Below are 17,425 nucleotides of genomic sequence, written 5' to 3' on the forward strand. Positions count from 1 at the left end.
CGGTGGGATGTTGGTGGAGGCCCTGAATGATGCTGGGGAGGAAATCCACTCCGTCGGTTGGATTCGTCTCGGAATTCTGGTTGGAGATGGACGGTTTTGGTTGTCCGTTGATGCGGTCCACTGTATTTTTGAATTTCACCGCCCGTTCTGCGTTAAGCGGCTAGGAACGCGCGATAGGTTGCATGGTGGAGAAAAAACACCTAGGTGAGGGTCTTAGCCATCCTACGGATCCAATGGACGGTTTGGATCATCAAACTGGGGGTTGAGTGGGGCCCACAACGATCCGTAAAACGGACGTCGTCCGTTCGTACGCGGTGCCGTGTTTGGGAAGGAAACGCGGGTCAGCGCTGCTGACCCGCGTCTGTTGGCTCGGTGCGGCTCGGGTCTGTATGTTCTGTGCACACACACATCGCATACGGGCCCCACCTTGATGTGTCAGCAAAATCCAATCCATCCATCCGCTTTGCCATCTCATTTAGACCGTCTAGACCAACTTTGAAGCATATACAGATATCAGGCGGGTCCCACATAACAATTAAAGGGGCTGATCTATGCATTGGACCACTTCCAGAGAGATCCAATGGATGAAATTTCACGTGTACGGTTCATTTGTGGTCCTCAGGCCACGTATGGAGTTTCGAACCCATCAGATGACAGGAACCCCGTGATCTTGCGTTCTGGACACTTTTCAGGCCACTTGAGCTTCGATTCCTCGATTTCTGCGGACCCCTGGTGTATAATTTCGTCGCTCTTGGTCTTCTAGAGTCCGTCCCATGCTTTAGTGTCATCAGATCGGTAAATCCATGCTTTTTAGTGTCCTTTCTCAGTCCAAGCTCATGAAGACGCCCCGCATCACAAATTCAATTAAATTAGGCTATTAAACGGTGTCATGCTTGTAAATCTATGCAATAAATGGGTCTGATATGCAATATTTGACCCTCAACACAACCCCCAACCAGCATTTTGCTAGTCCCGAGCAAAGTATGCGAAAAATAAGTTGAGAATTACAGGAGAATTTCTATGAACTCGAGTGATTTTGGAAAACAATCTAGATATTCAGAATTCAACAATTCATGAATGTTGGGCCTTACTCTCTCCTAGACTCAAACACACGATAAACTTCATTCAAAGTATTAGTCCCTTAATTAGAAATAATCCTAAACATTGAGTTCCACAGATGTAAAGTGTAATCCCAACTTTCAACATTAATATTCATTTCTTTATTTCAGGATATCGTTAGTAATCAACAAGAGAATTCATAATAACCAAAGCTTGCCTCAAAGATCATCTTTTCATTCCTTCTTTTTTTTTTTTTTTTTTTTTTTTTTTTTTATACTAAAAACCAAGAAGGGGAATGAAGTCCACACTTATAGGGAGCAAACCTATAGTGAAGATTCTTTGCCTAACCTTTTTCAACGGTATCTCTTCCTTTTAATTGATCTTGACGGGCAATTGTTCAAGTTGGTTCCTTCTATGCTTACTGATCACCAAATTAACCCTTCAGTTTCAATCTGAAATCTTAATGTGTAAGCGAGATGTGACATGAGAAATCATGACTCAATCAATGTTTACAACTTCTAATCATGGATTAATAATTAAACTTAATTGTGAAATCTAACGAGCAATTGAATCCAATAGCAGTATATCACCAACAGTCCCTATCCTGTAATTCTAAATCAAAGATGGTCGTCCAATCACTTTGAATTCACCAGAAAGTCCAGAAAAAATTTAAAAATTTTCACAATTTTTGCTCAAGAAAATACTGATTAGGTAACCTAATCTCCCACCCCCAACTTAAAAGCTACATTGTCCTCAATGTAAAGGATATGAGTATGGAATGCGCATAGGACAACAAAAGTAAAGAAAGAGTGAAGGGAAGATAGTACCTGGATGATGAATCGTGAGAGACTTTCCAAGAGATCGCAGCATGGAATCCGGTCAGCACGAGAGAGAAAGTGACACAGAACTAACAAAAATAAAATCCTACCTATACCACTTTCGCAAGTGCTCTCGATTGCATTTAGCGCATGCAACAAGCCTTTAAACCCCTAGGTTACCCCTAGTGGACGAGTTGTAGTCTCGTGAGGGTTTGCGGCAATGCTACCCACAAACATTGAACTAATGAATGAGAAAAGTGAAATGGAATGAAAATTTGGGTTGCGTCCTAGGAGCGCTAAGTTTAACGTCTTCAACTAGACAAGAATGGACCATGAATTAATCAATCTTGATAACCTGGGTCCGCCAAATAGGAGATCGATCCTGGTAAACAGGATCGATCGAGGCATGGACATGTCCTCTCGAATCAAATTTCTCGACAAATGGCTTTAAACGATGTCCATTTACTTTAAACTCCTTGCCATTGTCGGGATCTCTTATCTCGACGGCCCCATGAGGATAAGCGGAATAACAATGTAAGGGCCGGTCCAACGAGATCGAAGCTTACCCGGAAAGAGATGTAATCGAGAATTATACAAAAGGACTTTATGGCCTGGCGTGAATGATTTTCGTAGAATATGTTGATCATGAAACGCCTTCATCTGTCCTTGTAAATTCTCGAATTCTCGTATGCGTCGTTCGGATTTCTTCAAGTTCATTCAAGTGAGGTTTGCGTAGCGAGCCAGCGTTGTCTAGATTGAAATTAAGATTTTTGATCGCCCAAGATGCTTTATGTTCCAGCTCCACAGCAAGTGACAAGCTTTCCCATAGACAAGTCTAAAGGGAGACATTCCAATAGGAGTTTTAAAGGCAATACGGTATGCCCATAAGGCATCGGTCAATCGGATTGACCAATCCTTACGATCGGGGTTAACCGTTTTCTCCAAAATGTGTTTAATCTCCCTATTAGAAATCTCGGCTTGTCCACTTGTCTGTGGATGGTATGGGGTGCTCACCTTATGAGAGATACCGTATTTCTTCATTAAGCTCTCGAATGGTCTATTGCAAAAGTGTGAGCCTCCATCACTAATGATGGCTCGAGGCGTTCCGAATCGAGAAAGGATGTTTTCTTTTAGGAATTTAATGACCGTGCGATGGTCATTCTTTCGACACGGAATCGCTTCGACCCATTTAGTGACATAATCCACGGCGAGCAAAATATCCAGATATCCAAATGATTGGGGGAATGGTGCCATGAAATCGATGCCCCAGCAATCAAATGCTTCAATGATAAGAATGGGATTCAAAGGCATCATATTTCGACGGACAATGCTCCCAATTTCTAACAACGCTCACAAGCTTTGCAAAACTCATGAGTGTCCCTGAACATAGTGGGCCAGTAAAAGCCACACTGCAGAATCTTGGCCGTGGTCTTTTTAGCGAGAAAAGTGACCTCCACAGGCCTCTGAGTGACAGAAGGAGATGACGCTCGGATGCTCATCGTCTAGTACACATCTCCTTAGAATTTGGTCGGCAATATTTAAATAAGTAAGGATCATCCCAGGAAAAAGTTGCGCACCTCGGTGAAAAATTTCTTCTTATCTTGCACGGTCCACTATGTCGGTATGGCACTGTAGCAAGATAATTAGCAATATCGGCGAACCAAGGTGAATGGGAGACTACAAACAGTTGTTCATCGGGGAACATGTCATTGATATGGGTCGCCTCAAGGGAATCGGGGTATTAAGGCGAGAAAGGTGATCGGCCACTACGTTCTCTACTCCCTTTTTATCTTTAATTTCCAAATCAAATTCTTGGAGTAGAAGGATCCATCTTATCAAGCGGGGCTTAGAATCATTCTTAGAAAGAAGATACTTGAGTGCCGCATGATCTGTGTACATAATAATCTTGGATCCGATCAGGTAGGACCTAAATTTATCCAAGGCGAACACTACGGCTAAGAGTTCCTTTTCCGTAGTCGAGTAGTTCACTTGGGCGGGATTTAGAGTCCTACTTGCGTAGTGAATGACGTAGGGCTTCTTGTCTTTTCTCGGCCTAGGACCGCCCCAAGAGCATAATCGAGCGTCGCACATAAGCTCAAAAGGAAGGTTCCGGTCGGGTGGTGCATGATAGGTGCGGTGGTTAACGTGCCCTTAAGCTTGGTGAAAGCTTCCGGGCATTCTCAATCCACTCGTACGGAACATCCTTTTGAAGAAGATTACATAAAGGGACGAGAAAGAAGACTAAAGTCCTTTATGAATCGCTGTAAAATCTGCGTGTCCTAAGAAGGATCGCACGTCTCGATGTTCTTAGGTGGAGGTAGGTTAGAGATAAGATCGATTTTTGCCTTATCTACCTCGATTCCTTTGGGCGAGATGATATGCCCAAGGACAATTCCCTTCTGAACCATAAAATGGCACTTCTCCCAATTAAGTACCAATTTCTTTTCTTCACATCTTTTCAACAGCACACATTTAAGGCTTTCCAGGCACTTCTTGAAAGATGGACCGTAAAATGAGAAGTCGTCCATGAAGACCTCTAGATATTGTCCTACCATATCGAAAAGATACTAAGCATACATCTGAAAGGTGGCGGGGCATTACATAGTCCGAATGGCATCCTTCGGTAAGCAAAGGTGCCGTAGGGACATGTAAATGTGGTCTTTTCCTGGTCTTCGGGGCTATCTCTATCTCGTTGTAGCCTGAATACCCGTCAAGGAAACTGTAATAGGAATGACCAGCTAACCTTTCCAGGATCCGATCAATGAATGGTAAAGGAAAGTGGTCTTTCCTCGTGACGGTATTCAACTTCCCGTAGTCAATGCACATTCTCCAACCAGTAGTGACTCTAGTTGGCACGAGTTCATTATTAGCATTGGCCACGATGGTGATTCCGGACTTCTTAGGGACCACTTGAGTTGGACTCACCCATTGACTATCAGATATAGGGTATATAATACCCACATCCAATAGTTTAAGAACCTCGGCCTTAACCACTTCCTTCATGTTGGGATTTAGTCTACGTTGTGGTTGCCGAGCGGTTTTTGCATTATCCTCAAGGTATATGTGATGAGTACAAATCGAGGGATCGATTCCTTTGAGGTCCGCTATCGTCCATCCCAGGGCTCCTTTATGCTCAATGAGAGTAGATATAAGCATACTCTCCTGTTCTTTCTCCAGGTGGGCAGAGATCACCACCGGGTATGTCTCATCTTGACCCAAATATGCATATTTCAAATCAGAGGGCAAAGGTTTTAGGTCAAGCTTCGGCGGCTTGAGGTTAGACGGTAGAGGCACTACATCAGTTTGTGGTAATTCTTCAAATTGTGGCCTCCATCGGTTAACTTCAAGTACCGGTGCAGTATCAAGCAAGGCGCACGTCTCCCTAATCATGTCATCATCAAAATCATGGGAGTGGGCCAGGCATGTCTCTAGATGGTCGGAGGATAAGGTCAGAGGTGTCGTATCTTCCACGAAAGAGTCAATCATGTTAATGTCGTGGAAATCGTCATCATCCTCTGAGTTGTTGCCGTTATTGAAAAAAATGTTTGACTCCAATGTCAAATTTCCAAAAGACATAGTCATGATACCATTCCTGCAATTGATAATTGCATTTGATGTGGCAAGGAATGGGCGACCAAGAATGACAGAAACGAGTGCTCATGTTATTGATGGGTTCAGTGTCCAGGATGATAAAGTCTACAGGGTAGTAAAATCTATCAACTTGGACCAACACATCCTCAATTATCCCTCTTGGTACACGAACGGAGTGATCAGCAAGTTGTAGTGTGGTTAGGGTGGGTTTTAATTCACCCAAACCTAACGTTTGTATACCGAGTAGGGGATCAGATTGACGCTCGCTCCTAAGTCAAGAAGTGCGTGATCAATTCGATGGTTCCCGATTACACATGATATGGTTGGGCTACCGGGATCCTTGAATTTCTGCGGCACGTCTTGCTTCAGGATGGCACTCACTTTCTCAGTCAAGAAGATTTTCTTTTGAATAATTTTCCGTCGCTTGGTCGTGCATAAGTCTTTTAGGAATTTGGCATATGAAGGTATCTGTTTAACGACATCAAGCAGAGGAATGTTGACTTTCACATGTTTCAACACCTCTAAGATATCCTGAGAGTTAGAGAGAGGTTTTGGTGAAACCAACCGTTGGGGAATGGAGCAACTGGCTTCTCTAGAAGTTCCGGTTCTACTTTTTGTGGGGCACCACCGGACCCATCATTGTTGTCCTCTTTTGGTTCTTGAGGCTTCTCGGGCCTAACCGGAAGAGTTTTATCAATGATCTTCCCACTCCTAAGAGTGGTGATGGATTTAGCATGTCCCATCTGATTTGAAGAGCTGGGATCATTATTCTCGTATTGCGGTTTAGGATTAGGGAGAGGTTGTGCAGGAAGCATCCCCTTTTCTATAACCGTCATACGAGAATCTATCTTTTGCATAAAATCTGTGATTCCCCGCATTGCCTGAGCCAGCTCTTGTATGGGATTTTGAATCGGTTCCTCTTGAGGTTTCACTTGATTTGGATTTTGATTGAAGAAACCTGGAGGAGTCGCCGTTTGTCCATTCCTCCAACTAAAGTTTGGATGATTTTTCCAGCCAGGATTGTATGTGTTGGAGTTGGGTCCAGTAAAAGGTCTTTGATAGTTATTTACGGCATTGGCTTGTTCATTCAACACTCCTCGAAAGGCAGGTATTGTAGGACAGTTTTCAGTTGTGTGAATGTTGCAATCACAGATGCCGCAAACAATTTCATTGACCTTATCCTTCTTTCCTTCCATGGCCTCAACTTTCCTTATGAGCGTAGTCACTTTACACTTGAGATCATCCTCTTCTTTCAAGAGATATAATCCACCTTTCTCCTTTAATTGAGTCGGCCTAGACGTGGTGTTCGACTTTGGGTAATAGTCCCAAGATTGTGATTATTCAGCCAAACTATCGAGGTAGTCCCATACCTCGTCGATATCTTTATTTATGAACTCTCCATTACACATTGTCTCGACCATTTGGCGCATGGAAGATGTCAGTCCATCATAGAAAAAATTTGTAATGCGCCACGTTTCAAATCCGTGTTGTGGGCATGAACTGACCAAATCTTTGAACCTTTCCCAACATTGAAAGAATGTTTCATCTTCCTTTTGGGCAAAGTTCATGATCGCTTTTCTGAGGGTAATCGTTTTATGATGTGGGAAGAATTTTTTTATGAATTCCCTCTGCATGTCGTTCCATGTGCCAATGGATCTAGGACGTAGTGAATGTAACCACGTCTTAGCTTTCTCTTTTAAGGAAAAAGGAAAGAGTTTCAGCCTAATTGTATCCTCAGATACATTAGGAAAACATAATGTAGCTATAATTTCATCGAACTCTTTCAAATGCAGATATGGACTCTCTGATTCAAGTCCATGGAATTTGGGAAGGAGTTGGATAACTCCTGGCTTGATGTCCATTTGTCCTGTATTTTCAGGAAAAATCATGCATGAGGGCGTACTCACTCCCGCCGGTTGTAGAAAATCTCGTAAAGTACGAGGCGGGGTGCCTGTTGCACCTCATTTTCATCTTGGGTATCCTCTACCCTGGGTGGAAGTAGAGGAGGTTGGTCTTCACCATAACTTCACTTAACTCAGGGGATTTCGAGCGGTGTCTAATCCTGCGATGGATAGTCAACCCCTCAACCAATCCTCCTTCAGTTAAGAGACGTCGAGTGTTGTCACGGGCCCACTTGGGCATGAAACACTCACAACCCTCAATTAAAAACCTAATCCTAAGAAAGGAAAAGAAAATCTAGAAGGAAAGAGAGAGTTGGAAAGAAATTACCAAATTGAAGTCCTAAGTTAAAAACCTGCAAAATAAAATAAAAATAAGTTAGATTCTAAAAAGAAAAATAGCAGTAAATTAATTTCTAAAAGAATGAATTCTTAAAAGAAAGTGGAGATTTCTAAACTAAATTAGGAAAGATCTAACTAGAAAGTAGATTATTAAAAGAGAACTGAAAGATAGGAAGTAGGGAAAGAGCTTACCAAATTAGAGATTTCTATCTTAAAGGCCTACAAAATAAGAAGGTTAGTTTCTAAACAAAAATCCTAAAAATAAATGAGGAAACAAATTAGATTTTAAAAAGAGTTAAAAATAGAAAGTGAAAAACAAAAGAGAAAAGTTTCGAAAATTAGAGGATTTTTCTAGAAAGGGAAATAACTACCCTAGTTTCTAAAAATAAACTGCTTCCTAAAAATAGAAAAAAGAAGACTGGAATTAAAAATTTCAAAATTTAAACCCTAATTCTAAAAGGTAGAAAGCGAGAGAGATTAGGAAGGAATTACCAATTTAGAACTTCTGTCAGGATCCGACAAAACAGGAAACAAGTTAAGTTCTAAAAATAGAATAAAATAAAATAAAAACTTCTATCCTAAAGTAAGTAAAATCCTAATCCTAACCTAATTCTAAAACTAATTAATTTCAGAAAAACGTAATCGTCAGTCCCCGGCAAAACTTGTTCACACCCCAAGTGCAGGGTTGTGATGTAGTAATAAACTCGGTAAGTCCGAGGTCGAATCCACAGGGACTGAAACTTATACGTTATCTGAAACCAAATAGAACTAGAACTAGACTAAGTTGCAATCTAAATCAAATAGACCTTAAGAAATAATTGTGGAAGAATTATCTAAGACTTTAAGGAATTCAGAGAAAGGAAACTAGGGATTCAGAGGATCCACTTGTAGAGATCAGGGAGATCGTATGCCAGGATCACAAATTATGAGAATTTACTGTACTGCCATTGATATAGGTTTCAAAAGATGAAGAATGGATGAATTAGAATGGATTCCATCACCAAACCATGCCCATGAGACAAAGCAAACAACCGAATTAATCTAATTACCAATCAATCAACATGATTATGAAGGTTAGGAAGGGGTACTGTCATCCTACCATGCCCATGGGACAATGATGAACAACAGGGGTTCCTGACTTCATAAACATAAAAAGGAAAGGAATATTCAAAGCCATTGCAAGCCCATTGTAATTTCAGTCACAACATGCCATTAAAGAAAACAAAAAAATATTCCCATAAAATCAACCCAATACCAAATCTATTCAGTTTAAAATAGAATTAAAGGCAAAAAAAATCTTCCCATCACGCTACAAGCTTCTCCCCTTAGCCCTAGCTAAGGGGTTTAGCCGAGCATGATATGGATTAAATTCTAACTAAAAAGGAGAAGAAGAAAAAAATCATTAAAGGAAGGAAATAAAGGAAAAACAAAAAGGAAAACCTCTCTCTCCAGCCGTCCGTCCCGCAGGAAGCACAGCCGTTGCTGCTTCCGTTTTTCCCTCAAACCGAACACCTCTCTCTCATTCCCTCACGTCTTCCCTTTCTTCCTTTTTCCTGCTCCACGTTCGGCAGCCACCTCTCTCACTCCTCCAAACTCAAAAAAAACCTGCCCTTTCTCCTTTCTTCCTTCGTTTTTATATAGTACTCTCGTCCGAGCCCGCTTTCCATCCTCCATGCGGAAGCCTTCCGCACCAGAAGCCGTGTTGGAGTCGGAAATAAACACGTTTCGCAGTGACAGGCGGAGGACCCGCGTTTTGCTTGAGATTTTGGAGGACTGATTGTCCAAAACCAAAATTGGCCTTCTTGGTGGTGGTCACGGCTTCCTATTGATGTGAATGAACGGTCTGGATTGCTGATTCAATCGCTGTCTTGATCAAGGAACGGCCCGGAAGTCCCGGCTGCGCGAACAGAGCTCGCGGTGGGATGTTGGTGGAGGCCCTGAATGATGCTGGGGAGGAAATCCACTTCGTCGGTTGGATTCGTCTCGGAATTCTGGTTGGAGATGGACGGTTTTGGTTGTCCGTTGATGCGGTCCACTGTATTTTTGAATTTCACCGCCCGTTCTGCGTTAAGCGGCTAGGAACGCGCGATAGGTTGCATGGTGGAGAAAAAACACCTAGGTGAGGGTCTTAGCCATCCTACGGATCCAATGGACGGTTTGGATCATCAAACTGGGGGTTGAGTGGGGCCCACAACGATCCGTAAAACGGACGTCGTCCGTTCGTACGTGGTGCGAAACGGCTGCTGCCATGTTTGGGAAGGAAACGCGGGTCAGCGCTGCTGACCCGCGTCTGTTGGCTCGGTGCGGCTCGGGTCTGTATGTTCTGTGCACACACACATCGCATACGGGCCCCACCTTGATGTGTCAGCAAAATCCAATCTATCCATCCGCTTTGCCATCTCATTTAGACCGTCTAGACCAACTTTGAAGCATATACAGATATCAGGCGGGTCCCACATAACAATTAAAGGGGCTGATCTGTGCATTGGACCACTTCCAGAGAGATCCAATGGATGAAATTTCACGTGTACGGTTCATTTGTGGTCCTCAGGCCACGTATGGAGTTTCGAACCCATCAGATGACAGGAACCCCGTGATCTTGCGTTCTGGACACTTTTCAGGCCACTTGAGCTTCGATTCCTCGATTTCTGCGGACCCCTGGTGTATAATTTCGTCGCTCTTGGTCTTCTAGAGTCCGTCCCATGCTTTAGTGTCATCAGATCGGTAAATCCATGCTTTTTAGTGTCCTTTCTCAGTCCAAGCTCATGAAGACGCCCTGCATCACAAATTCAATTAAATTAGGCTATTAAACGGTGTCATGCTTGTAAATCTATGCAATAAATGGGTCTGATATGCAATATTTGACCCTCAACAACCACCGACAATGGTTCGAATTTCCTCTGTGGGTCGATTGTCGCCCGAACGTTCTTCCGTTGTCTCGGTTCTCTCGACATGCTCCCTAAGACGACCTTCTTGGATAAGTCTTTCAGTTTCTTCTTTCAAGTGATAGCAATCACTCGTATTGTGCCCATGATCGCGATGATAGTGACAGTATTTGTTCTCACTCCGTCGGTTCGGATTGCTTCGGAGTCTATCTACCCAGTTGCCAAACCATTCATCCTTAATTTCCATCAAAATCTGTTCATGGTTTATTGAGAAAGGTAGAAGTCAAAAATTCGAGGTCCGGTCGTTTACCCGACCTGCACTCATCACGTGCCTGATCGTCTTTACGCTTCTTTCCACTGGCCGAGTCAACTTCTTTTTTTGCTGACTATTTAGCCAGGACTTTTGCATTCTGGGCAGCTTCGCGCATGATCCGAATTTCTTCGGCATCCCCGTACTTATCTGACTGGGCCATGAATTCAACTAGAGTAGTAGGCGGGTTCTTGTCCAAGGATGCTAGAAATGGTTTATCTCTAACGCCTTGCATGATCGAGTTGAGTACTGTTTCGTCTAAATGTTTCTGGACTTGGAGCGATTCGAAATTGAAGCGTTTGATATAATCTTTTAGCACCTCTCCCTCCTTTTGAACTATGTTATTCAGGTGTGCAGGTGGCTTCAACTTTTTCTTCCCACTAATGAAATTAGTGAGGAAGGCATTGCTAAGCTCTGTGAACGAGCTAATGGACTTTGGTTTCAATTGTTTGAACCAAAGTTGAGCTACGTCGGCTAAAGTAAGGGAGAAAGCTCGGCACATCACAGCATCTGAAGCGTCGTGCAGTTCTATATACATCCAGAAGGACTCGATGTGCTCGGTTAGATCGATTTTACCGGTGAAGGGTGTAATCTGTGGAAGACGAAATCGTTCCGGTAGCCGAACTTGCATTATCTCTTCTATGAATGGGGATGCTTTTGTCTCGGGCCTTATTTGATGTACATCACGGCCTTGCTTTATATTTGCGATTTCTTCCCGCAGTTCCCTCCTGAAGTCCTAGAGGTCGGTTTTCCAAGGTTCGTCATTATCTGTCGTCCCCTCAACCGGAGGCCTGCTGCGCCTTCTCCGATCTATTTCGTGTCGAAGATCAGTGGTAGGTAACGGGGTGTTCACGCAAATCGGTGGGACCCAGGGGGTCCCCTGCGCATTTTTAGTACCCCGGGAGGGGGGTGGCCACTGCCCAGGGGGCGGCACCCCGCTGACCGGGGCGCACCCCCGTCCAGTTCATCCAAGCCTGTCGGGCCGACCCTTATACACACCTGTGGGGCCCACAAAATCATGTGGGGGCTCCTATTTCTCTCCCATTTGCTTCACTTCTCCCATTTTCACCCCTCCAAGCTTTTCAAACTTCTCAAAGTTTCATTTTTCTCTCTCAAATCTCCCCTCCATTCTCACATCTTCTTCACTACATACCCATCTCCAACATCTCCTCAAAGGACCCATCTTCTACAACCACCTATCTCCCTAAATCCCTCTCATTTAAGCACACCAAACTACCTTTGTGACTCATACACTTTCAAATCCACCAACCCATTCCATCTCTCAAGCTTCCTTGACTTCCATGGCTCTCTTTGAGCTTGTGGCTGCAATCTTCTCTCTTTCTATACTTGTTTCCCTCATGGGGAAGAGAGGGCTTCCATAGATGAAGCTGGGCCTAGCCGCCTGACCCGTCCATGGAAGAAGGCGGGCGCCGAAGCTAGCACAAGCGCCGCCCGAGAGCGAAGGTCAAAGTAGGATCTCGATCCCCAAATTTCACTCAAAAGAGTTCTACTGGTGGGCATCGAACACGGTTGGTTTCATGGCTGTAGAGTTGTGTTTGAAGCACACGTGGACAAGAAACTATTTGGGTTGTATCCAGTGGTGGACCTCCTATTGGGATCCGGGTGGGGTCCCATATTTGAAGACAAGTATCATACGTATGAAAGCACTACCTGAGCCTTCTACACCCACATACGGGATCCGCTACTGGAGCCCTTACAATTTACCATTCTCATGGGAAGGCAGGAAGCAACAGTCAATGTAGATTTGATGGCCCGGATCATGAAAATTCCACGTGGTGAGGTGCATGCTAGCGAACAGAATCTCAAGAGTATGCGAGAAAGAGATCATCGCACGCGATTTCTTTGCGGCTGATTGGTCCACTGGAACCACGACAACTGCCTCCCAACAACCAAGATGACTCTTAATTTCGGCCTGTTTTACCATATATTCACATATAATGTGTATCCTAGGTGGAGCAACCGTACCAAATGCACTTGCTTGATGGTGGATTTCCTGTATAAAGATGGACGAGGAGACAAGCTATGTCTGCCTATGTTTGCCTTACTACAGATAATCCAGATGGCGTAATCTATTAGGAATAATGTCTCACTTCCCTTCGACCGACTTGTATGCAAGATTGCTCGAGAGTTCGGCTACAAACTTAACATGGATGACCTTACGCCGATCCGCTTCATTAATGATACTACGCTTAATAACGTGGGAATTAGCCCTCGATAACGTCAAGCCTGACTCAATGAGTATGGAGATGAGACAGGAAGTGAAGAGGAAGAAAGTAAGGAGACAGAGGAAGAAAATGAGACAGAGGAAGGAAGTGAGGGAGGAGAGAGTGAGAAGGCACTACCAAAAAATCAAGCAAAGGCTATGGACATTGACAGCTTTTAGCTACGGATTAAATCCGTAGTAATATAGCTACGGATTTAATCCGTAGCTAAAGCATACCTCCTCACCTAAACCATATTAAACATAGATGGTGCTTAAGGGGATCCATGGCATTGAAATATATGTGTTGGATCTAAGCCATCCAACAATTCTGATATATAATTTTAGTGCATGAGCCCAAAAATTATTTAGATTAAATGTCTAAGTGGACCACACTATAAGAAATAATTAAAATTAAATTTCTACTGTTAATCTGTTGTGTGGTCTCCTTACATATTCGATCTAACTCATTTTTTGTATAAGCACTTAAAATAATAATTTAAAATTAATTGACAGAGTGGATATATGAAATACATCACAGTGGGCCCCACAGTCCTAAAACACAATGTCCCCAAGGAGCCGTCCGTCACCTACCCCCTCCATAATCCAAACCCCCTCCCAAAATAAAAAAACCCATCCCCGTCCGCCATTTTCTCCCACGTGCAAAGACGCTCCCCATCTCTCTCTCTCTCTCTCTCTCTCTCTCTCTCTCTCTCTCTCTCTCTCTCTCACACACACACACACTCAGTCTCTCTCTTTCCCTTGCCCTCTCTTGATCTCCCTCTCTCCCTGTCTCTTGGCCGTGCGCACCCATCTTCCCAAAACCCGAACCTAAAACTCTCTCTCTGTCTCTCTCACGCACACCCTCTCCTCTCTGTCTCTGCCTCCTCGCACCCTCTCTCTCTCTCGCACCCTCTCCCTCCTCTCCCTCTGTCTCTCTCTTCCTCTCTCTGATCTCTCCACCTTACCACGCAATCCACATCCAGTCGGTGGTGGCAGGGTCATCACACAATCCTCGTCCTTTCTCGCTCTCGCCATCTCCTTCTCGCTCGTGACCTCACGACCAGCAGCTCTCTCTCTCGGCAGCGGCAGTGGTATTCTCCTCTTCCTCTTCTCTGTCTTCTTTTTCTTTTTCTAATAGGGCTTCGAAATTAAAAATCTTTAATTGGGGATTTTTGAAATTCCAAATCCCTAATTGGGGCTTTTTGAACTTTCAATCCGTAATTGATATTTCTGATTTTGTAATTCCTTATTTCTGGAGGAGCTCTATCCCGGATTGGGATTTTGTATGGTTGATCATCATTTACCGTGTCTGGAGGTGAGGAACTCGAAATTGAAAATCCCTAATTAGGGTTTTTTTTTTTTGTTCTCATCATGGATAATGGATTGCTTACGATTCTAACGAATCACTTTCAACAGATGATCCTAACCCTCCATATATGGCTTACAACTTAGATAGAAGATGGCTAGCTTTCAGGTGGATAGGATCATCTGACTGGTGTGATTCTTTCATGGTGTCCCATAGGTTGTAAGTTTGTAACTATGGACAGTCCAGATTCATTCCTTGAAGACAGTTGCCTAAGCAGAAATTGTTGATAGCACTATATGATGGCTGATAGATGGATTTTTACGATAGTGGTTGGTTTAGTTAGTTGATTTTGTCATAAGAAGCTCAGATTTGCTATAATTTAATTTTAGTTGCAAGAATTCAAATGCAATTTGGATATATCTGTAGCTTTGATCTCTCCTCAAAATGACCCAATCCCCCTTTTCTGCTGGAAATCTGTTAATTTATGGTTTTTTATAGCATTTTTATAGTTGTGGATTTTTTTTTCCTTTTTTAATTCGATTTGATGTTGATTTCATCAGATCTGATGGTTTAATTCTGAAATTCTTTGTTCTTATTTATGAAGAAGGCAAGGTAGTAACTCCCAACTATGTTCTTATTTATGAAGACAATGAAGGAGATCGAATGCTTGTCAGCAATGTGCCATGGGAGTATGTCTATTACATTTGATTTTGCATTTCTGTTATGACGCCATGTGTTTTCCGCTGCATCTCGATCATATTTAAAATAAAAATGCAACTCATTCATACATGTGTGACAGTGTGAGTTAGGATGATCATCAAATGATTGAAATTCTAACTCTCCATTCCAGTAGGATGTTTGTTAACATCGTGAAAAGGTTGTATATCATCAGTGGCTCTAGGGCACCCCTTCATGATTTTCCTTTTATTAAAGTTTGCTGCAAGTGAAGTTAAATTAGCAAATCTTGAGAAAATTATATTTTAGTTGTTTGTTTATTTTTAGTTGGAAATCTATATGTGGACTGATCAGATTTTAAGCTTAAAAAAAGAATATAATCTGCCCATTCTAAAGGTTAGAAAAATCTATTAAGATCCTGCAATGCTTTGGACTGAATATTGATTCTGGATCAAGCTCCTAGATTTAATCTCCATTACTTGTGTATGCATGTAAATGTAAAAGGACACTTCTCCTATTTGTTAATAAAAATTCTGAGCATGTGATAGTAATACATTTATATGCATCATAACAGCTGAAACCTGAATTTGGGGACTGCTAAATGGACTCCATTTTTGCTTGCTTTGTTGTCTCAATAAATCTTTGTGGTGGGCTGAGTTTCATGGGTGCACTCCTGCTGAATTTTAGGGCAACTTGTATGGAATGACAGTCCTAATAAAAAACACGACTAATCTAGAACACTTGGTGTATATTCCATGTCACTTATTATCCAAATAAAGTGTTATTTCTGATCCCGTGAAATTCCCGCCTGAATTCATCTTTTGTTGCAAACTTCTCTAGAAAGTAGAAATCAACTATTGTTTCTAGCTTTCTATGCATTGATTATCTATAAAAATCTGTTCTTTATTATTATTATTTTTTATATGGGATATGATTATAGGATATTCATTTCCAATATGTTAACTGTAGAAATTAGATGATTTATATTTTTAATCCTATTTCATCATCAACAAGGGCAATTAAATGAAAATACTGAATTGGCATGTCACCCCTGTCATGTGTACTATGGAAAGGTCTCTGTAATCCTATACTGGTTCCACCAGCACACCCTCCCAAAAAAAAAGGTCAATGGCCCCCATTTGGTTAGAGGAGAATAAATTTGGGCTAGGATTACCTAGCAAAATAAAAAATTAGAGTGAACATGATTTAAGATGGGTCTTACTGGATGGACGGTCTCAATTGACACATGACCATAACCCATATATGTGCAGAAAAGGGATGACCATAACCTAAATTTAAGTTGTGCTCTTGCCCCATGCAAGCTATTCATTAGTGGGGCCCATCAGTGTTATGTGTTGCAGCATGATCATCAGATGGTCCGCCTGTAGCCATTGATGAGTTTCAAATATCATCATTTTTTCCATATATAATGTGGCATACCTGGTGCTAGGCCTGACCTAATTTTTGGTTTGTGGTTAATTTGCTGGGATCTACCTGGTGAACAGCCTGGATCCCGCTTATAGGTTAGGAAAAGGGGAGCTACCTGTTGTTGGAGCCTGCGTTGAATTATAGTCAGTGCTCTTGCCATTATATAAACTGGAATAAGAATTCCAACAGTCCTCAACAATAGCAGCTATTTGTCAGAGAAAAAAGAGAGGATCAAAACATTATAATTCAAGGACGAATGCTAACATCGGATGTTATCTGCACTTCCATCAGGTGGGTCCCATCACTAACATGCCCTGGCCCAAAAATCAGGCCAGTCAGCTCATTAGTTGGGCCACACATGCCCTGGCCCAACAACTACATTCCCCTGGTGATACTCAAACTGGATGGTCAGAATTTTCTAACATGATCTTGACCTTTAGCTTGACTCCACCGTATCAACAGTTCCTATTACTGGTTGGCCACTTGTACCATGAAAGGTCACCAAATCACTGGTTGGCTACAAGGCACATGCAAAGGTTACTTCTGAAATTTGATTTTTGCAGTGTGATTACAGTTTGTGGTGCATGCTTCTTTAGAATTTGTTGACCCACTTGGCCAATTGGGGATTCCATTATAGCTCTGTGAAGCTTTTATTTTTTTGCTGAATGCAGCATTCCAGAATTGCTAGTTAGATTGCACAAGGATTTGCAGGTGAGAATCATGAACATGGTTTTAGAAGAAGTGGGCATCTATAGAAGACCCAATTCCAAGTAGTTGTAGGATGGAGGAGTTTAAAATTTATCAAGACTCTTCTTCTAATCCAACACATTTAAAGGTTCTATTCCTTTTTTAAAATCAGTGTACATTTAAAGGTTCTATTCCTTTCAGG

At 42.5% G+C, this 17,425-nt stretch overlaps 1 protein-coding gene and 1 non-coding gene across 2 annotated transcripts; one reads left to right on the forward strand and one right to left on the reverse strand.

Annotated features, from left to right (window-relative positions):
* The first annotated feature begins 6,947 nt into the window (after positions 1–6,947).
* On the forward strand, positions 6,948–7,054 carry LOC131223042 (small nucleolar RNA R71). Its single transcript, XR_009160270.1, has one exon. It is a non-coding gene; the product is annotated as a small nucleolar RNA R71 (small nucleolar RNA).
* A 3,925-nt stretch (positions 7,055–10,979) lies between these two features.
* LOC131248036 (uncharacterized) lies at positions 10,980–11,534 on the reverse strand. Its single transcript, XM_058248078.1, has one exon. The coding sequence runs from the start codon at positions 11,532–11,534 to the stop codon at positions 10,980–10,982; it is 555 nt and encodes a 184-aa protein (XP_058104061.1).
* Positions 11,535–17,425: the final 5,891 nt, after the last annotated feature.

Source organism: Magnolia sinica, chromosome 1 (genome assembly GCF_029962835.1).
Source record: "Magnolia sinica isolate HGM2019 chromosome 1, MsV1, whole genome shotgun sequence".
In the NCBI taxonomy this organism is placed as follows: Eukaryota; Viridiplantae; Streptophyta; class Magnoliopsida; order Magnoliales; family Magnoliaceae; genus Magnolia; species Magnolia sinica.

Bases quoted from the DNA above. Each gene is read 5' to 3' on its own strand.
- LOC131248036 (XM_058248078.1), bottom strand. From the start codon at position 11,534: ATGCAAGTTCGGCTACCGGAACGATTTCGTCTTCCACAGATTACACCC.